Below are 23,116 nucleotides of genomic sequence, written 5' to 3' on the forward strand. Positions count from 1 at the left end.
GTTGCTTACTACACATTTGAACAAGGACATGAAACCAACAAGAGCTTACACTTTGGTGCAAGTATCATGGATCCAACACTTGGTTGTGATCTTTCTTAGTGTTCATGAACTTGTTCATAAACTTACATGTAACCTTGGTTCATCAAACACTTACAACACTTGCACTTGAGTTATGATGGACAAACCTTGGTCAAAGTGATGTTAACACATCAACGAGTTGTACACTTGAAGCTATACGCATCAAGGATGAGAACCGTGATGAACATCAAGCACCGAGACAACCGGAACTCTCCAAAACCCACTGTTCTGTCCAAAACCTACTGACCTGATGCTTCTGGAACAGACCAGCAGACCTGGGTTGTTCTAACCTTGATTTTTAGATAGAACTTTTCGAGTAGATAACTTTTCATATAGGACTCGTCTTAATCCGAGTTACGGTTTAGGATTTATGGCCCTCCGATCGTTACCATGTTCTTTAACGTTGTGCAGAAATTTCTGACCTACTCGCACTTAGACCGTCGCCACGGTCAAACCAAGACGAGTTTGCTTCTGTAAATTTTACCACACTTAAGGGACTCATATACGGAGCCATGACCACTGGTCTCACCTTAATTCAGTAAGGGTAGAGGCCGTGGTGACTGACCGAAGTCAGCCTTTGTTTTAAACGACTTTCATAAACGAGTCTTACTTGTTACCTTTTGTTTAATGATGATTGATGATGACCCTTATGACCTTAATTACGTACTTGTAAACCTTTTAAGACGATTTACTGACCTAGTACTATTTGACTTAGGTTGAGGACTTCGGACCATTCACTTCCACACCTTTACCGGACCGACTTTACGACTACATTATCATTGTGAGTTATAGCATTCCCTTTTTACTTTAACTTATTTTGGGAACTGAGAATACATGCGGATTTCATGTTTTACATACTAGGCACGAGTACTTAAACTTTATATATGTGTGGGTTATATAACGGCAGAAACATTCCCTTTAGCTCGGTAACGTTTAATCATTGGTTTTTGAACCGTGAACGCGAATCTTAGATATGGATCCATAGGGTTTGACATCCCCACTCGGGCTAGTAGCGCTAGCATTTAACGAGTGTTTAATACTTCGAGGTTATACGCACTTGCCAAGTGCACTTTAAGGGGGTACATTAAACGTTAAGTTAGTTACCGGGTGCCCACGGTTAAGCATATACTTTTACATACGTTTGAAACGCTCGTTGAGAACTGAAATCTCGTGGCCTACTTACATTACTGTTATACTTAAACTATAGCTCACCAACCTTTGTGTTGACCTTTTTAAGCATGTATTTTCTCAGGTGCTTGAAGTCGCTTCCGCTATCTTACTAGTCGTGCTGTAGAACCCGCTGCCTAGAGTTGTTATCGCATGACTACTTATGTTGCATTCAAACTTTTTACTTATGAATTTATGTTATGTAACGACCATTATGGTCACGTACACTTATTTAATGCCTCTACTTAGTGAAGCATACTTTGATTTGTAAAACAATTGACGTATGTTATGACGTCACTTTTATTAATGAATGCAAACTCTGTTTTGAAAACGCATATAGTACTTAACCTTGTAATGATCCTGTTGTTGATGGTCCGTACATGATGATTTAGTACGGGGCGTCACAATATTACTGTCGCAGAAGCTGGAAAAGAAATGTTGTGGTTAAAGCGTTATCTCCAAGAATTTGGAATCAAGCAAAAGGAGTACAAGGTACATTGTGACAGTCAGAGTGCTCTAGATTTGAGCAAGAACTCCATGTACCATTCCCGTACAAAACATATTGATATTCGCTATCATTGGATATGCGAGGTAATTAATCGACAACTGTTGAGACTAGTGAAGATCCATACAAAGGAGAATACTGCGGATATGTTAACAAAGGTGGTGACTCGAGAGAAGTTGGAGTTATGCAGAGACATAACTGGAATGTTCGTGGATTCGGCTGGAGGGGGAGAATTGAAAGTTTCCAGCCTACAATCTAGAAGCTCACCTTCTAGATGTTCAAAGTAGCCTTCTTTGAACACCATGTAGAAGAAGCAAAGATGAACACGATGACGGCCGCCCACCATCTTCGTTCACACCCTTCCACCGCCATAGAATTTTTACTTTAAATAGAGGTGCAAACCTCAGTTGTAAATCATCCTAAATCACTCAGAGAAGTGTAATCACAACCTAGAGAGTGTGTGTGAGTTTTGAGAATTTTTTTTGTAAGAGTTTTGTAATACTCTGTAAATCTATTCTTGTGAGTAATAGAGTTGTTTTCTCTCAAATTTGTATCTCCCAACGTCCAGGCGATCCCCTCTTCCTAACATAATACTCGGTGGATTTTAATTGTTAAGCCGATAGTCCCTTCTACTACAACCTTTGAAAGATCTATTAACTTCACCCATGTGCCATATATGTAGATAACTATTTCAAAGCCCACAAACAAATCAGATGAAGCTCATGTTGGGTACGAGATTATTGCCTACATTAATGGACCTACCTGTCCAGCCCAAAGCGCTTTATATGTGATCCAACATCAACATATTCGATTACGTGTCATTTTTCCAATCAAAACTCCTTAATAGTATTAGAATGATCGGCAAGTATCATTGGATATTAATTTTTGGGAAAAAAAAGTGACTTAGTGGTTGGATGTTTGATTGCTTAAAAATATTAAAGAAGAAACATATGCAATTAGACTCTTATTAACACAACGTGATAGGGTCAATTTTAATTTTAGCTCCATCACGCCACAATGCGGCGTGATGGGACGAAAATGTTGTTGGCGTGATGAGATCATTGCGGAAAGAAAAGTGAGGCGTGACCAAGTATCAGCTGATCAGGATTTAGATATATATGTTTATAGTTTAATTAAATTAATAAAAAATAAAATAACTAAAAACTGTGAGACTACTCTCTATCACACAACCATCAACTCACAAACCCCATCACGCCATCACACTCAAGGGTGGATCTAGTACTAATTCAGTGGTAGCATGTGTTACCATTGAAATACGCGATATAGTAAAAATTGGTTTGAGCTTTTAATTAGTGATACCACTATATAGTGTAAAAAATTTTTGAATGACACCATTGGATAGCGTAATTTTTTTTGAACTTTTAATTAGTGATACCCGTGAATCCGTGACTACGACTCCTAGATCCGCCACTAATCACACCATCACACTTGCCACATGAGCACTATACCCCACAAAAACAGTCCATCACACCCTATCACGCAATCTTCATTAATAAAAGTCTTACTAGCTATACTTTGAAGTCATGACAAAATAAAAATGTTGCAAATATATATATAAAAAAAAAAAGTGATTTAATCTCTCACACTAACAAACGTTAAAAGATTCGATAAAATTGAATCATGTACCCTACATGTGAGGGTAAATTAGTCGGTTCCTTCCTTCTTCTCCAATAACTCACCAGCTCATATCGAATTAACAGATTTGAAACTAAAGTCAGTACGAACCTATGAATTCTTTTCCATTCACAAAATCAAAAATTAGATTAAATTCCAAATTTAAAACTTCAAAATCAAAAATTCAAAATTAAAAACAGCAAAATCAAACCGATGACGAAACAATCAATACCAAGATTTACATTTCATCATTAACTTACTACCACTTCTATAACAAAATCATTTGCCTTTGTAGCAGTAACGATTGTTACTTGTTAGTCTCAGTGCCGAATTATAAACTCGGCCCTAAGAAGCAGATGCCATCAATGAAGTAAACACTTTCTTCCCCAATAAACAACGTTCGTGAAATTGTAAACAAGCATACAATACAACTTAATGGAAATTTTTAACGATCATTAAAGGACTTTTTCAGTAAGATTTACATATGACAGGGACTATCAACGTAAAAACAAAACCTTAGGAACTTAATCAGCAGTTTTGAATAAATTGTATAAACAATTTTAGAAATTTTGTCTTAAATTATAAACCCCCAAACCCCATATGACACACCCACTCTTGTATCTTCAAACTTCTCATTACTCTCCACTTTACTTTTAATAAACTTCAGAGTCCAAATATTAATGGCAGTAGCTAACAACATAATAGCAACACTTAACTTCATCGCACTCTTATGCTCCATACCAATCATAACCGCCGGTATTTGGCTCGCTTCTAAACCCGACAACGAATGCATTCGTTGGATCCGTTGGCCCGTTCTCATTATAGGAATCTTGTTTCTCCTATTAGCTTTAACCGGTTTTATCGGTGCGTACTGGAACAAACAAGGCTTATTAGCCTTTTACTTGTTCTGTAATGCAGCTTTAATCATTACTGGTCTAATTTTACTAATATTAGCTTTTGTGGTTACGCGTGACTCTGGTGCCTATTCGGTTCCTGGAAGGAATTATAAGGAGTATCAGTTAAGTGGTTATTCCAAATGGTTACGTGATCACATAACTGATGAGGATCATTGGACCAATATTAGATCGTGTTTGGGTTCGTCTAACATATGTACCAAAATGGCCCAAGATTCGTATACTGCTCCTCAGTTTTTTGCTTCTAATATTTCTCCTCTTCAGGTAATATTATACTCCGTATTATTTATTATTTATTCGTTACTTGATTTCAAATCGTGTTCTTTTCTGGAACATGCTTGTGTCTACAATCACTTGTAACTTGTGCATTGATACTTGTACATTATTTTAAATAGTCACATCTTAGTTTTGGAGACTAATTAATAGTATGATTATAAGAAATATGATGGCTTTTGTCTAAATTTTAAGACCAAATTTTTATTTTTTTTAATAATTATCTCTAGTCTTTGGTCATCAATCTTGTCCATATGATTATTAGGTGCCTGATTTCACGTGGCAATGAATAAAAGAATTGTACCCCATACTCCATTATGGTTGAATTCTTGTCATTTTCTCAATGAGAAATCATATGATCACATGGTATCCAATTTTCTTGTCAAAAAGTGTTCCCATTATTAATTTAAAAATACTCATATATCATATCATATAGTTTATGATATGAAGTCTAATTTATATTTATATATTTCAAATATTTCTTTAAAATAAAATGTTTACGGAAATAACATGATGTGTCATAAAAGTTGTCTTTACGAAAAGTTAATGGTAAAATTAATTGTTTAATGTTGTTGTAGTCGGGATGCTGCAAGCCTCCAACGGTGTGTGGGTACCAATATGTGAACCCGATAATGTGGATCAACCCGACAAATCCAACAGGTGATATGGATTGTCCTATATGGAACAACGACCCTAACCAATTGTGCTATAATTGCGACTCTTGTAAAGCTGGTTTGTTGGGGAACGTAAGGAAAGAATGGAGGAAAGCCAATGTGATCTTGATCATAGCCGTGGTGGCTCTCATTTGCCTTTATCTTATCGCGTGTAGTGCCTATAGAAACGCGCAAACTGAAGAAATTTTCAAAAGGTACAAACGAGGCTGGACTTGAATACTTGTACCAAAAGCATCCCAAAATTAAACTTGCTATATTTAGTTTCTTGATGCACCCAAATTTTCAAGATGTTGTGTTTTGGGGTAATGTAGGTTCATGGTTATGTTTTGTTACTATTTGGTTGATAATCTAGTACTCGGTATTATAGTAGAATGATAGCTTGTGGTGTGTGTATATGTTCCTTTTTTTGCACTTTTAGTGGTATAATGAAAGAATGCAAGTTAAGAAAGGGATTACTTTATCCGTTTTAATCATTTTGTGTTATAGTTACTTGTTTACTACAGTTACATAATTATATTATAAACTGAAATGAAACCTTGCAATGCTGCAAATAAAAGAAAAATGAAAATAAAATTGTAAAACAGAGTTCAAATCTGTTACAGTAAATAATAGAGTATCATGAATTAATTAACGAATATATGTACTTTTTAATTAACCGGTAATTATAAATGGTTAGTCTCAATCCAACTACTACGTATTTTTTTCGCATATTTCGCAAGTATTTTATGTCTGTCTGGAAGTTGTAAACTAAAAGCACATTCATTTGTGATTCAATGTTTTTTTGGTGGTTGTGAAATATGCGCACCGACTTTATGCGACCAATGTTCTTTTGTCTCAGCATGCCTAATTAAATGCTTAGGTTCTGTTTTTCATTAAAGTTTTAATTAACGAATCTTACATTTAATAAGTAGAAAGAAATTTGTAATTTTCTTGAAGTTGGGTGAGAATATACATATCCAAACCATGAAGAGTTGTGAGCATCTAAGAATAATCTTAAAGAAAAGGCGGTCTTCGGGAATTTTCTTGAGAGCATGTTCGATAGTAGCGAACGTCTGAACAAATTCAAACCATGAAAATCGTCACTTGAAACACTAGGGGATTCGAGAATAAGGATATAGGAAGAAGAGTGAGTTCCTTGATCAATTCCTGCGTTATATCGTATATCTTTAAAAACGTTTTGTTATATTGCGTATTGTGGGAAAATATATGCTTTTGGTTCGGTGGAATGGGATTTAGGATTTTTAGGCCTTTAGATTGTTATGAAGATGGTCAATTTTAAGCATGTGATCACCACAACTTCAGTCTAGTCTATAGAACAAATAGATCCCAACTGTATTTTCTCTCGCATATTTTGTTACAAGTGGTTTCTTATTTTAATCAGGCCTTTATGACATAATCACTTTCAACACATCGCCAATTTAGAATAATTTTCTAAGTCTATACTCCATGGTTGCAAACGGTGGTTGTGGTGGCTGGTGCAGTCGTTTGATATTCCGTCCCCTTTAGAAGAACAAGCGTTTAAATAGTGAGGCAACGGTAAAAATTGGGTCAAAATTTGGTAAAGTCGATCAACGGTGTTCAGAAGTCGACTTTTTGGTTTAGTGTTATCGTATATCGGAAGCCCTATTGTGGAGTTTTCGTTGGTTTCGTGTATCGGTATGGCTATGAAAGCAAGTTTGTTTTGGGTTTTAATTTGGCCGGCAACTTTTTGGGCGATATGGTTTGATAGGATTGATGTAGTGTTCGCTGCAAATTTTCGTGTTGGGTTGCCATTGCTACGCGTTTATAGTTAAAGGTGTTCCTTTGGCTCGAGGCTGCAAAGATGTGTTCGGGCATCCAATTTCACGTTTGGTCATCTCAACATGGCTGCTACTGTAACGGTTATAAGGTGCAAGTCCAATGAATTTTTTATTTTTTTTACTATATGCCTCTGTCTCTGTTTATGCAATAGCTAGAGGTCTGTAAAATTTTGTTTTTTATTTGAGCTGATGGTTATGATCTTTTGGACATGTCTTATGTAAGTCCTGTTGGTTATTAATGTCCAAGACACAACTTATGTCTATACTACTAATGACGTTTGAACCTAAAGGGTCACACACAATGAGCAAATAGATATCAATTACATATTTGAATACGATTCGAATATTAAAACCTCATTATACATGTTGTGACATTATTATTTAATATAAATAATAATACTACAATTGTATGTGAATGCATACAAATATATAAACATGTATTTATGTAAGTAACAAGTATATTACTTACTTGTTTTCATATAGTTAACTAAATACAATAGTTTTGTCAAAATTGTTTGATGTAAATAAATGTATATTGTTAACTAGTTGGTAGGTCATGCATTGATAAACTTTACACTATATAATGTAAGAATACAAGTAAAGTGAAATGATGAAAGATTACTTTCATGATAACTTGTTGCCTTTCATGATTAAAGTGAAATGATTATGCATTGCTTTTAATAATGACTTGTTTATGTGTTTCTTTAAATGTATGATCTTCATACGTACATTTTAGAAGGTTTTGAAAACCACATATTTGCAAGTATTATCTAAAATAATTATTTACAATATATCTTAAGTTTTCTTTCATATTTGAAAGATTAATAAGAAAACAAGATAGGATTAAAACAAGAAATAAGAAAGGTTGTTTCTTATACTTGTTTGCAAGGGTTGTGAAGGACTAGCATTCGATTGATATTGGAGTTTGCTTTCGTGTGGATTACCGATAGAGGGAGGCTATTTTGGCTCCTATATTCTTAGCATCCATAACTTCTCAAGTTCAAAGTCTTCAAATGTTGTAGTCTTTAAACTCACTATTTATTATTTAGTTTTCTTAACAACATGCAATTGGATCATTGGTGGGGAGTTTTGAAAGGTTTAAATAATTGTTGTACATGCTTCCGCTGCTAAATAGTTTTATGAATTTTAATACAAACCCCAACAGTGGTATCAAGAGCCGCTTTTGCATGTGTTAAGAAACTTGTATTATATACAATAAGAACTTGTTCTTATTATTAGAAATGAACAACTTTTTTTTCTAAAAAGGAAAAGTTGTAGATTTCTAAAATGCAACTTAGTTATTTTATTTGCTACAACCATTCCTTTTACATGCGTGTATGGTTGTAGAAGTTGCTATATATATACTGGTTGATATATTAAGTTGCATGGTGCATAGAAAGCCTTTAGACCATTTTGTGATTTTTGGTTGTGTTGAAATTCGATTGGGTTGTAAATTATTCTTTAATTTATAATGGTTTATAATAATTTTATTTTTCATGTTTTGTTTAATTTTGAGATGTAAAAGTATTAGTGTAGACTTGTATATTTTATCTATAAAATGTAACATGACATGAAGAAAATTCAAGATGGAGTTCTAAGCAATTTTGGAGCCATTTGCAACATCAAATGTTGACTAGGCAAGTGGGAGCTTCAAGGCATCACAATGAAGCATGAATATTTGTTATGTCCTTAGATTGACCCGGACCCTTCGTTTGACTCACGAAAACCGATTAGGAAAAGGCTTGGCTATGCACCTATTAATTGTTGTGTTTATGTTTGTATGTTGCATGTTTGAATATAGGATATTTGCATGCTAGAAAATAATTTTTTTAACAAATCAAACACAAATAAGAGTTTGGTAAATTTATATATAATTTTGAAAATGGTTTTTCGTAAAAGTATAAAATGAGTTTTAATAAAAAGGAGTTTTTACATAAAGCTCAAAGTTAACATTAAAATTATGAATTTTAATAAATTATGAATTTAATAAATTTAAACCAAACTCTTGTATAAAGTTTTAAATAAAATGAGTTTTATTAGAAACTAAAATTGGTCTTAAGTTAGCGCGCTCAATGTATACATATTAATATAGGATATTAGTTTAAAGTTGGACACGCCGTGAGTGACTAAAATAGAGATTCTATAAACTCAAGACCAACATATAAAATATGATTTTATCTAAAGTATACGCATAATATATTGTTGAATGCATGCAACAATTATTATACGAAATGTTTTGTCAAATTGAAATAATACAAAACACAAAATCCCTTTTAAAATGTATGTTTATGCCATCCTTTTTAAGACACTCGTTTATCATTTGTACGTCGTTGTGGAGAGAGCATCAGCCAACCACCACGGTCGTCTTGTGATTACCGAGATGGTGTTTCGCGATTCCCATGACAGTCTTGGGCCGAACACCATAAGTTTTAAATAGGACAACTTATGAAAGGACCCGTTCATATACATTATAAACGATTCACAATAGTTGATTACATCGCGAGGTATTTGACCTCTATATGATACATTTTACAAACATTGCATTCGTTTTTAAAAGACAAACTTTCTTTACAACGAAAGTTGACGGCATGCACACCATTTCATAATACATCCAACTATAATTGGCTTAATAATAATCTTGATGAACTCAATAACTCGGATGCAACGTCTTTCAAAATATGCCATAAATGACTCCAAGTAATATCCTTAAAATGAGCTAATGCACAGCGGAAGATTTCTTTAATACCTGAGAATAAACATGCTTTAAAGTGTCAACCAAAAGGTTGGTGAGTTCATAGGTTTATCATAACAATCATTTCAATATATTAATAGACCACAAGATTTCCGTTTATAAATATATGTACACTCGCAAGTGTATAAAAGTATTCTATAAGTTGTAGGCACCCGGTAACAAGCCTTAACGTTCATGTTTTACCCTCTGAAGTACACCAGATCAGGTGTGTTTAAAATAACCTCGAAGTACTAAAGCATCCCATAGTCAGGATGGGGTTTGTCAGGCCCAATAGATCTATCTTTAGGATTCGCGCCTACCGTACATAGACAAGTAGTTTAATGTTACCAAGCTAAGGGTATATTTCTGGTTTAAACCCACGTAGAATTAGTTTTAGTACTTGTGCCTATTTCGTAAAACATTTATAAATACAGCGCATGTATTCTCAGTCCCAAAAATATATATAAAAGGGAGCAAATGAAACTCACCATACTGTATTTCGTAGTAAAAATACATATAACGTCATTTAACAAGTGCAAGGTTGGCCTCGGATTCACGAACGTATCAATATTGAGATTCAATATTGCAGGAAAGTACGTAGACGAAACGAAAATGATAAACGTTAGGTTGACCTCACGAGCAATACCCTCGATCAATACCCATAACCTCCATAGCTATAACCCATAATTTCCTTAGCTCTATCCCGTTTGAAAACTTATTTTAAAATCGTCTGAATATAACTCCGTCGTAGTATTTTATGTATACTAATAATATCTTGAAATAATACAAAGAAAATATATATATGTGTAATTCGATTGAGAGAGTTTAGAGAAATAGATTTTCAAGTTTCTATGAAATAATAAAACATATTGAATTCTATTTATAATAGATTTTTGAATTATTAAAGAGAATTATTAAAGTATGAATTATTAAAGTGAATTATTAAAGTATGAATTATTAAAGTGAATTATTAAAGTATGAATTATTAAAGTGAATTATTAAAGTATGAATTATTAAAGTGAATTATTAAAGTATGAATTATTAAAGTTAAAGTAAAGTAAAAGTAAAGTGAAGATAAAGTTAAAGTATAGTAAAAGTATAAAACTATGTACGTATAATACGCGTATAAATATATATAATATCAATTTAAATCGTTATATATATTTGATAAAATAAAATATAAATATCGTTATTTTATCATACTAGTTAAGTAATGAGTGGTCAAAAAGAATAGATTTCTTAAATCACAGTGGACCTCATAACATAGGCCCGTAATCATATCATAATGTATCTGATAATTCAATCATTTGATATTATCTCTTAATTCTGTCAATAAATATATCGAAACAAATACGTTCATGTAAAGTATCATATATCTAATACTTTGTTAATGTTTTCAGTTAATATTATATATTATATATACATATCTATATACACATAATTGTTCGTGAATCGTCGAACACGGTCAAAGGATAATTGATTACATGAATGTAGTTCCAAACTTTTTGAGATTCAACATTACAAATTCTGCTTATCGTGTCGGAAACATATAAAGGTTAAGTTTAAATTTGGTCGAAAATTTTCGGGTCGTCACAGTACCTACCCGTTAAAGAAATTTCGTCCCGAAATTTGATCGAGGTCGTCATGGCTAACTATAAAAATGTTTTCATGACGAATATGAGTTGATAAATAGAGTTTTATCATCATTGAGTAATATAGATAAAACAATTTGATTACGCGAAGAGTATAAGTGAAACTATCGCAAGAGAGTGAAATGAGTAAACGTATATTTATTTTAACCGATGACGTAGTTATGATTGATTTCCAGAATTCATTGGATTTAAAGAAAATCTTTGCAATAAGATTTGGTTCTTCGGCGATTAAGAAAATCATGACCTTCTTTGATTAAATGCGATAATCTGTCTCGATTTCTCTGTCTGATATTTCACTATAAATCCACCTCATTTGTTTTCTTACAAATCACACCTTCTCAACTCATATTTTAAAGTATTTGTCAATATGCTTCATCCAGTGCTGATTCTTGATATACTCATTACTTTCATATCTGTCGCTCTTCTTTTTCATCTGCCTCCGGAAGAATCTATTTACTTCTACTATACTCTTGGTTTTATAGTGTTTTTAGTTCTCCCGTGTCTTTATATTGCTATATGCATTGATATATACGGTTTGTGATTTCTGGGTTGTTGTTGGGTTTTATATCTTCCTTTATATTTCAAAGTCCTTACTTCTTCTATAATCATTGTCATCCACAGTTAATGCTCTCTTCTATTTGCTATGATTTTTACTCCCATTTCTAGTTCGGAGCTTTGTCCTTTCGTTTCTTCTTCTTGCGATTAAGCACCGCTTGTAATGGTCCAGAATTCGCAGATATAAATTTCGGAATGAACATTGTTAATGTTCTAGGAAGGAAATTGTAATGACACGATCTTGACTTGTCAAATTACCAGAATACCTCGGAAAAGGCCGAATCATCAAGAAATATTTTCTTGATATTTAGAGATCAAAGAGAATACAAGAGTCGTGTAACATAGCACATGATGACGTTATGATCTGTGAATCATCATGTTCCATTTAGAAACTCAGCATGAATTACTGTAATATAATCACATTGATCAAGTGTCATTATATTATACTAACTCAGGCTTCAGCTCCCAACACTTCTTCAAGAATATTCCTATTTTAAACTCGAATGTTTCAGAATTTAGAAACTAAAATAGTTTCTTTTATGATATAATACAGATAGCGCGAAGAGGTAAATGATTTCAGATAAGAATAATTATAAAAATATCTTCAGAAGTATGGATGATATTTATAATGAAAGATACGATGATATCTTAGAATGTCTAATATCAGAGGATGATGAAGGATATTATCCGCAGGGATTTAGAGTCAGGAGCAAGGTATTCGTTAATGACTTCAGCAAGTACTGAATCATTTGGATTCTTTGAAGGCAGGTTCAGCCGTTGTGATTTGTCCACAGCCTCCTTCATACTTTGCTTAATCCATTTTCCAGTTCCAAAGCTTCTCTTTTTCTGAGCTTTGCCAATATACTATCCTTTATCATCCAACTTTTTACTGTTAAGGTCGTTTACAGTTTTTGCTGCTTCATCAGCATTTTTCAAAATTTTGAGAACTGGTTCGCTAAGACCACCGCTCTGATACCAACTGAAAGGACCCGTTCATATACATTATAAACGATTCACAATAGTTGATTACATCGCGAGGTATTTGACCTCTATATGATACATTTTACAAACATTGCATTCGTTTTTAAAAGACAAACTTTCTTTACAACGAAAGTTGACGGCATGCACACCATTTCATAATACATCCAACTATAATTGGCTTAATAATAATCTTGATGAACTCAATAACTCGAATGCAACGTCTTTCAAAATATGCCATAAATGACTCCAAGTAATATCCTTAAAATGAGCTAATGCACAGCGGAAGATTTCTTTAATGCCTGAGAATAAACATGCTTTAAAGTGTCAACCAAAAGGTTGGTGAGTTCATAGGTTTATCATAACAATCATTTCAATATATTAATAGACCACAAGATTTCCGTTTATAAATATATGTACACTCGCAAGTGTATAAAAGTATTCTATAAGTTGTAGGCACCCGGTAACAAGCCTTAACGTTCATGTTTTACCCTCTGAAGTACACCAGATCAGGTGTGTTTAAAATAACCTCGAAGTACTAAAGCATCCCATAGTCAGGATGGGGTTTGTCAGGCCCAATAGATCTATCTTTAGGATTCGCGCCTACCGTACATAGACAAGTAGTTTAATGTTACCAAGCTAAGGGTATATTTCTGGTTTAAACCCACGTAGAATTAGTTTTAGTACTTGTGCCTATTTCGTAAAACATTTATAAATACAGCGCATGTATTCTCAGTCCCAAAAATATATATAAAAGGGAGCAAATGAAACTCACCATACTGTATTTCGTAGTAAAAATACATATAACGTCATTTAACAAGTGCAAGGTTGGCCTCGGATTCACGAACGTATCAATATTGAGATTCAATATTGCAGGAAAGTACGTAGACGAAACGAAAATGATAAACGTTAGGTTGACCTCACGAGCAATACCCTCGATCAATACCCATAACCTCCATAGCTATAACCCATAATTTCCTTAGCTCTATCCCGTTTGAAAACTTATTTTAAAATCGTCTGAATATAACTCCGTCGTAGTATTTTATGTATACTAATAATATCTTGAAATAATACAAAGAAAATATATATATGTGTAATTCGATTGAGAGAGTTTAGAGAAATAGATTTTCAAGTTTCTATGAAATAATAAAACATATTGAATTCTATTTATAATAGATTTTTGAATTATTAAAGTGAATTATTAAAGTATGAATTATTAAAGTGAATTATTAAAGTATGAATTATTAAAGTGAATTATTAAAGTATGAATTATTAAAGTGAATTATTAAAGTATGAATTATTAAAGTTAAAGTAAAGTAAAAGTAAAGTGAAGATAAAGTTAAAGTATAGTAAAAGTATAAAACTATGTACGTATAATACGCGTATAAATATATATAATATCAATTTAGATCGTTATATATATTTGATAAAATAAAATATAAATATCGTTATTTTATCATACTAGTTAAGTAATGAGTGGTCAAAAAGAATAGATTTCTTAAATCACAGTGGACCTCATAACATAGGCCCGTAATCATATCATAATGTATCTGATAATTCAATCATTTGATATTATCTCTTAATTCTGTCAATAAATATATCGAAACAAATACGTTCATGTAAAGTATCATATATCTAATACTTTGTTAATGTTTTCAGTTAATATTATATATTATATATACATATCTATATACACATAATTGTTCGTGAATCGTCGAACACGGTCAAAGGATAATTGATTACATGAATGTAGTTCCAAACTTTTTGAGATTCAACATTACAAATTCTGCTTATCGTGTCGGAAACATATAAAGGTTAAGTTTAAATTTAGTTGAAAATTTTCGGGTCGTCACAACTTAATTGGTGCTTCTTGTGGAGAGAGCATCAGCCAAACACAAGATGCCCAAGGCATAGATGGGATTAAGCATACCAGTTGACAATTGTTGTTAATGATCCCATTAAGATATAGAAATTGTATTAGACTTGCAATTGGTAATCGTTACCTACCTTGTTAATTTAAACTTAGTGGAGAGAGCATCAGCCAACCACTCAAGGTTAAATGTAACTTGGATTCTAGCCTTTAACAGATTAATTTTTCATAAGAAAGTTAGGGTAATCAATTATTAAAGGATCAAATATTAAAATACTAAAAGAACTTTGTTAATTTTGTAGATGTCACCCAATGCAACTACACCCGTTCACCACCTTTCTCTAAGATCTGTCTTAGAGAAGGAAAAACTCAATGATACGAACTTCTTAGACTGGTATCGTAATTTGAGAATTGTTCTCAAAGAAGTCGTATATACTTGATGGACCCATTCCCGAGGAACCCCCTGCTAATGCCACTAAGAGCATCCGAGATGCTTGGACTAAGCATATGGATGACTCCACAGAGGTAGCATGCCTCATGTTAGCCACCATGATTCCAGACTTGCAAAAGGACCTGGAACATCATGATGCCTTTGAGATGCTTAAGCAGCTAAAGGAAATGTTCCAGCAACAAGCTAGGCAACAACGCTTTGAAACTGTCAGAGCGTTACACGCATGCAAGATGACAGAGGGGACATCTGTAAGCTCTTATGTTCTAAAAATGAAGAGCTACATAGATCAACTTGAGAGACTTGGATCTTCCATTGGTCCTGAGTTGGCAATAGACTTGATCCTCAACTCACTACCAAAGTCATATGACCAGTTCGTCTTGAACTACAATATGATCAATTTGGAGAAATCTATCTCAGAGTTGCATTTAATGCTTAAGACTGCCGAGAAGAATATTCCATCCAAAACATCTGAAGTCCTCATGATTCGGGAAGGAAAAATCAAGAAGCCACAAGCCAAAAGCAAAGGTAAAGGCAAACCTAAGAGTCAGGGCAACTACAAAGGCAAAAAGTTTGTCCCAAAGGATTCTGTCAAGAAGAAAGAAAAACCTGCCAAAGATGCCACTTGTTTCCATTGTGGAGAAATTGGTCATTGGAAGCGAAACTACTCGACTTACCTTGCAGAGCTGAAGAAGACAAAGGCTAGCAATGCTAGCACCTCAGGTATCTATATGATAGAACTATTTGCTTTCTCTAGTAATTCATGGGTATTTGATACTGGTTGTGGAACTCACATTTGTAATAATGTGCAGGGACTAAGAAAGATTAAGAAGCTGAAACCAGGCGATTTGGTATTGCATGTTGGCAACGGAGCACATGTTGCGGTCGTAGCAATAGGCACTTATGAACTTTTATTACCAAATGGCCTGTATTTAATATTAAATAATTGTTATTATGTCCCTAGTCTAACTAGGAACATTATTTCAGCTGCACGTTTGTATGAATCTGGTTACTCGCATGCTTTTCCTAATGGTAATATTTCAGTTTTCAATAAAGATGTTTTTTATTTTGAGGCACGGCCTCACAATGACATATATGAAGTTGACATACAAGATTCATCCAATAATAGTTCTATGTATAACATAAACACCAAAATATCCAAGCATGACTTGAATCAAACTTATCTATGGCATTGTCGTCTTGGTCACATAAACAAGAAACGCATAACCAAACTCCAATCTGGTGGAATTTTAAAATCAACTAACTCTGAGTCATTTGATGTATGTGAATCTTGTTTAAGCGGGAAGATGACAAAGGCACCTTTCTCCAGTTCTGGAGAAAGAGCAAAGGATCTTTTGAGACTTATACATACCGATGTATGCGGTCCTTTTAGAACTATGTCAAGAAATGGTGAAAGATACTTCATTACATTTACTGATGATTTCAGTAGATTTGGTTATGTTTACTTATTGAAACATAAACATGAGGCATTTGAAACGTTCAAAGTGTTTCAAAATGAGGTTCAAAATCAGCTAGGCAAAACGATAAAGGTTCTTCGATCGGATCGAGGAGGTGAGTACTTGTGTCAAGAGTTTGAAGATCATCTAAAGAATTGTGGAATTATTTCACAACGCACTCCACCCGGAACACCACAACATAATAGTGTTTCTGAGAGGAGGAATCGAACCCTACTTGATATGGTTCGATCTATGATGAATCATACTTCACTTCCTCCATCCTTCTGGACCTATGCCTTATTATCTGTTGCTCGCATATTAAATATGGTACCAACCAAAAAGGTTAATAAGACACCATACGAGTTATGGCATGGAAAAGTTCCAAATTTATCTTATTTGAAAGTTTGGGGTTGCGAAGCTCATGTTCGACAAGAAACTTCCAACAAACTTGATCCCAGATCTATCAAATGCATTTTTGTGGGATATCCAAAGGATTCTATGGGATATTATTTCTACAATCCTACTGAGAACAAAGTGTTTGTTTCTAGACACGCTACTTTTTTAGAAAAATAGTTTCTATTAAATAAAGCAAGTGGGAGTAATGTAGAACTTGAAGAAATTCAAGAACCATAAAATATCACACCTAAGGTTGGCACTAGCTATCAACAAACTGTTGAAGAACCTGAACAATTGGTTGCTCAAGAACCTGAAGTAACACAAGACATTCGTAGATCTAGTAGACCTCGTCATAGCCCCGAAAGATATGATGAAATTTTCTTGGTGGATGAAAGTGAGCCCACTAACTACAAAGATGCTACATTAGATCCTGAATCTAAGAAATGGCATGAAGCCATGAATGACGAGATGCAGTCCATGTATGACAACGAAGTATGGGACTTAGTTGATCTACCTCCTGATAGCAAGGCTGTTGGGAGCAAATAGATTTTCAAGAAGAAAACCGATATGGACGGAAATGTACATACATTTAAGGCAATACTAGTGGCGAAAGGTTTCACTCAAACTCATGCTGTTGACTATGACGAAACTTTCTCTCCAGTAGCCATGCTAAAATCAATTAGAATACTCATCGCCATAGCCGCATGTTATGACTATGAGATATGGCAAATGGATGTTAAAACCGCATTTCTTAATGGACACTTAAGTGAAGATGTCTATATGGAACAACCAGAAGGTTTTGTAAATCCTAAGTATCCTAATAAAGTGTGTAAGCTTAAAAGAGCCATTTACGGATTAAAGCAAACATCTAGAAGCTGGAATCTTCGTTTTGACGAGAAAATAAAAGAGTTTGATTTTATCCAAAATGAAGATGAGCCATGTGTTTACAAAAGGGCTAGTGGGAGCATAGTAGTATTTTTAATCTTATATGTAGATGATATACTACTTATTGGAAATGACATCCCAACTTTACAAAAGGTAAAGTCTTGGCTTGGGAAGTGTTTTCAAATGAAAGACCTTGGCGATGCTGCTTATATTCTAGGAATAAAAATTCATAGAGATAGATCAAAGCGGCTAATCGGCTTGAGCAAAGTGCATATATTGAAAAGATTCTAAAAAGATTCAAGATGCAAGATTCCAAAGGCGGATTTTTGCCAATGTCACATGGTACAATATTGAGCAATTCTCAAAGTCCTAGCACAAATGATGAGCTTAGATGAATGAATGGAACTCCATATACTTCTGCAATTGGATCCATTATGTATGCAATGTTATGCACAAGACCAGATGTATCGTATGCTTTGAGCATGAGGAGTAGATACCAACAAAATCCGGGTGAAAGCCACTGGATGGCTGTCAAGAACATCCTAAAGTACTTGAGAAGGACTAAAGATATGTTCTTGATTTATGGTGGTGTAGAAGAAGATCTTACTGTAAAGTGCTACACAGATGCTAGCTTCCAAACTGATAGAGATGATTCACGATCACAATCTGGATATGTCTTTATCTTGAATGGAGGAGCTATAACTTGGAAAAGTTTTAAATAGAAAGTAGTTGCACAATCTACTACAGAAGCTGAATACATTGCTGCATCGGAGGCAGCACAAGAGGCTGCGTGGATGAAAAAGTTCATTACTGATTTAGGGGTGATGCCAAGCATAGAGGACCCCATAGAAATATTTTGCGACAACAATGGTGCTATTGCTCAAGCAAAAGAACCTAGATTGCATCACAGCACCAAACATATCCTTAGGAGATTTCACTATATACGACACATAGTGGGAGACAGAGATGTTTGTATTCGCAAAGTTCACACAGATCAAAACCTTGTTGATCCTTTTACAAAGGCTTTGGCACAATCAAAACACGAGGTTCATGCTCGGTGCATAGGGCTTCGTAATGTTAATGATTGGAATGATTTGTAATTTAGTATTATGATATTTTGGAACATTTATGCAACATTTATATTAAATGATATGATGTATTTGGAGATAATCATACTCATTAATAATTGTTGTGTTCTTTATTAGTATGTTTAAATCCTTGAATAACCCCGTTATTCAAAAACGTCCATAGTCGATCACAACTGTGAAGACCCGTCCTAATCCATCCGGACGAAGTCCATATCGATTATAAACGATTCACAACAGTTGATTACATCGCGAGGTACTAGACCTCTATATGATACATTTTACAAACATTGCATTCGTTTTTGAAAAGACAAACTTTCATTACATCGAAAGTTGACAGGCATGCATACCATTTCATAATATATCCAACTATAATTGACTTGATAATAATCTTGATGAACTCGACGACTCGAATGCAACGTCTTTTGAAATATGCCATGAATGACTCCAAGTAATATCTATAAAATGAGCAAATACACAGCGGAAGATTTCTTTCGTACCTGAGAATAAACATGCTTTAAAGTGTCAACCAAAAGGTTGGTGAGTTCATTAGTTTAACTTAAACAATCGTTTCCATCATTTTAATAGACCACAAGATTTCAGATTTCCATTTCTCATAAACATACGTCCCATGTATAGAGACAAAAATATCATTCATATGGATTGAACACCTGGTAACCGACATTAACAATATGCATATATAAGAATATCTCCATCATTCCGGGATCCTCCTTCGGACATGATATAAATTTCGAAGTACTAAAACATCCGGTACTTTGGATGGGGCTTGTTGGGCCCGATAGATCTATCTTTAGGATTCGCGTCAATTAGGGTGTCTGTTCCCTAATTCTTAGATTACCAGACTTAATAAAAAGGGGCATATTCGACTTCGATAATCCAACCATAGAATGTAGTTTCACGTACTTGTGTCAATTTCGTAAAACAGTTATAAAAGTTGCGCATGTATTCTCAGCCCAAAAATATAAAGGGTAAAAAGGCAAATGAAACTCACGATACTGTATTTTGTAGTAAAAATACATATGACGTCATTGAACAATGCAGGGTTGGCCTCGGATTTACGAACCTATATCAATTGTGTATATATTAATACGTATAATGTAAGTTACAAAATTTCATTTATTAATATGTATTATTTATATATTATAGTTTTGTAGAATTTATTCTAACCTTTATTTTAAAACGTATACTTATATTATATTTTATATATATATCGATTTTATGTATATATATCTATAATGATTTACGTTTATATAAATAGTGACATTAATATATTTATATACATATATTTGTGGTTAGTATTGTATTTATGAAATTTTATTAGTTTGTTATGTGAATTATTAATACAATCCTAGTATATACCATAAGTATATATATAGTGTACAAAAGATTTATTTGTTAAAATAATAATTTAGATAATAATGATTTACTAATAATAATAATAATTTTATTAATAATGATAATACTAATAGCAAAAAAAATGAAAATGATAACTGTTAATGATACTAATAATAATAACTCTAAAATAATATTAATACTAATACCATACTTATGTTAATAATAAGGGTTCTAATATTTATAAAATGATAAATGATAATCATAATAATACTAGTAAATATTAATGATGATACTGATAAATATGATATTATTAATTGTAAATGTACTGATGATACAATTATTTATAAACCGGTACAAATTCTAATATTGATGATAATAATATATTTTTATTTCCTTCATAATAATAATAATGATAATCATAATCATAATCCTAATGATGATAAAATACTAAAATGATAAGTTTATTACTAATAATAATATTATTAATACCTATCATAATAATAATAGTAATGTCTATAATACTTTCAAATATGATAACAAGTATGATACTAATAATAACAATAACAATAACAATCAAAACAATCACAATAATAATAATAATACTAATAATAATTAATATATAATAACAATAATAAAATTAGAAAAGAAAACTACCTCACATGAAAAGAGTTTCAAAAAAAAAAAAGAAACTACCGTCCTCTGGAATCGATCTCGTGACCACATGCTCACACGCAAACACTCTCGACCATCCCACCAATTCTGATTCTCTGTACTAATATCGAATTTAAATTTTATATATAAACTGTTTTTCTTCTATTCCTCTTCTTCTCCACAAGTCTCATGGATTCAACAAAACATCAATAACCAAAAAAAAAAAACAAAATCGGGGTTCCCTTTAAAGCTTCAAAACATTACAGAAAAAAAATAATTTGGGTTCTAAAATAAAAAAAAATACTAAAGGACTACTGCAGCGTCGGTTCTTGGAACAAAAAAAAAAATTGATTTCGTAATAGATAACATTATAGATAATGTTTATAACACGAAATAGTTTTCTAAACATGTATAAAAACTACTGGAATCGTCAATTTGATCAGAAACATATACACGAACGCGAATTTGTCTCAAGAACAATTGTTGACTTTTTTTAAACTAAACTTTGACTTCAAAATTCAAGATTGATATAAAGATTTGAGAGTTGAGATTTTGCAGATAGATTCAAAGAAAGATTTCTAACCTTTCTGCATTTTTAGATTTTGAAACTTTATTCGAAATTGAATTAAGAGAAAAAAAAATTGGAGCGTGCAGAGAAGAAGAAAAAAAAATATCGCTGTGCTCTTTAATCCCATTGGATTTCCTTTTTATTTGATTTGCAATTATACATAATCATGTTGTAATAATAGAGATCGGTTGATAAAAAATGGAGAAAATGTCAACACAGGTTCACGAGTTGGGAGCAGGAAAGAAACAAAAAAATAATAATAATAGAGATAAAGGATACAGAGGTCACGCGTATAATATAGATCCCTACTGTTTTTTTTTAATTAATAATAATAATATATAATAACAATACTATTAATATCTAATAATATTAATAAAATTAATAATAATGATAAATATAATATTAATGATAATAATAATTGTAAAAATGATAATAATAATAATAATACCATACTAATTATGATAATATTAATATTTTATCGATAATAATAATATTAGTAATAATAATCTAATATATACATCCAATTTCATCTTTATATGATATAAAGTGATATTATGAATACAAATATTGATATTTGACGATACAAATAACATTACTACAATAACTATATTTGTATTTAAATTTAATTTATTAATATCATCTATTATTATGTAATATTTAATAATTATGTAATATGTATTGTAACATATACTGAATATTATATATTTATGCATTTTAATATAAATATATTATAATATTTATTTACATACTAATTATATTATACTTATGTATGTAATTATGAAAAATATAAATGTTTTATATATGTAAGTATTATATATATTTATTAAAATAGTACATTATTTCATCATAGATATATTATAAATTTCTACATATACATAATATAATAATTATGTATAAAATCATATATATGTAGTTATATTTATGTATATATGTATACTACCATATATATAAAATCATGTTTTAAATGTTGAGTAGATGATTAATTATGTATATTTTTACAATTAACTACAAAGTATAACATTGTACATTTAATATTTTGATAACGTTGGTAAAATATGTTTGAATCATTTATATACAATATACTATATATATTCAAAATGAAAATCTTTAGTTATTAAATGTTATCTTTTATAATAACAAAATTACTTAATAGTTCATTAATACTAATATAATTAGTTTTATATATAATTATTTATATTTACATTCTTAGTTACAATTAAAGGTTCGTGAATCGTCGGAAATAGTTAAAGGTCAAATGTTATCATGAAATAGTTCAAACATAATGAGACTCGGTTTAATTGACTTTGCTTATCGAGTCGAATCATATAAGATTATGTTTAAATTTGGTCGGAAATTCCCGGGTCATCACAGTACCTACCCGTTAAAGAAATTTCGTCCCGAAATTTGAGTGAGGTCGTCATAGCTAACAATAAATATGT

General features: G+C 32.2%; 2 protein-coding genes across 2 annotated transcripts; both read left to right on the forward strand.

Moving 5' to 3' along the window:
* Window positions 1-4,008: 4,008 nt before the first annotated feature.
* LOC139904337 (tetraspanin-2-like) lies at window positions 4,009-5,697 on the forward strand. Its single transcript, XM_071886273.1, has 2 exons — window positions 4,009-4,563; window positions 5,151-5,697. Exons 1-2 carry the CDS (start codon window positions 4,066-4,068, stop codon window positions 5,460-5,462), a joined length of 810 nt encoding a protein of 269 aa, XP_071742374.1. The 5' UTR covers window positions 4,009-4,065; the 3' UTR covers window positions 5,463-5,697.
* Window positions 5,698-15,338: 9,641 nt separating this feature from the next.
* On the forward strand, window positions 15,339-17,678 carry LOC139843173 (uncharacterized). Its single transcript, XM_071833240.1, has 3 exons — window positions 15,339-16,207; window positions 16,727-17,272; window positions 17,396-17,678. Exons 1-3 carry the CDS (start codon window positions 15,339-15,341, stop codon window positions 17,676-17,678), a joined length of 1,698 nt encoding a protein of 565 aa, XP_071689341.1.
* Window positions 17,679-23,116: the final 5,438 nt, after the last annotated feature.

This window comes from Rutidosis leptorrhynchoides, chromosome 4, assembly GCF_046630445.1.
Source record: "Rutidosis leptorrhynchoides isolate AG116_Rl617_1_P2 chromosome 4, CSIRO_AGI_Rlap_v1, whole genome shotgun sequence".
Lineage (NCBI taxonomy): Eukaryota > Viridiplantae > Streptophyta > Magnoliopsida > Asterales > Asteraceae > Rutidosis > Rutidosis leptorrhynchoides.

Bases quoted from the DNA above. Each gene is read 5' to 3' on its own strand.
- LOC139904337 (XM_071886273.1), top strand. From the start codon at position 4,066: ATGGCAGTAGCTAACAACATAATAGCAACACTTAACTTCATCGCACTC. The intron at 4,564-5,150 runs GTAATATTATAC...ATGTTGTTGTAG, and splicing joins CTAATATTTCTCCTCTTCAG to TCGGGATGCTGCAAGCCTCC.
- LOC139843173 (XM_071833240.1), top strand. From the start codon at position 15,339: ATGGATGACTCCACAGAGGTAGCATGCCTCATGTTAGCCACCATGATT. The intron at 16,208-16,726 runs GTATTTAATATT...TGATGATTTCAG, and splicing joins CTTTTATTACCAAATGGCCT to TAGATTTGGTTATGTTTACT. The intron at 17,273-17,395 runs GTTTGTTTCTAG...GGTTGGCACTAG, and splicing joins AATCCTACTGAGAACAAAGT to CTATCAACAAACTGTTGAAG.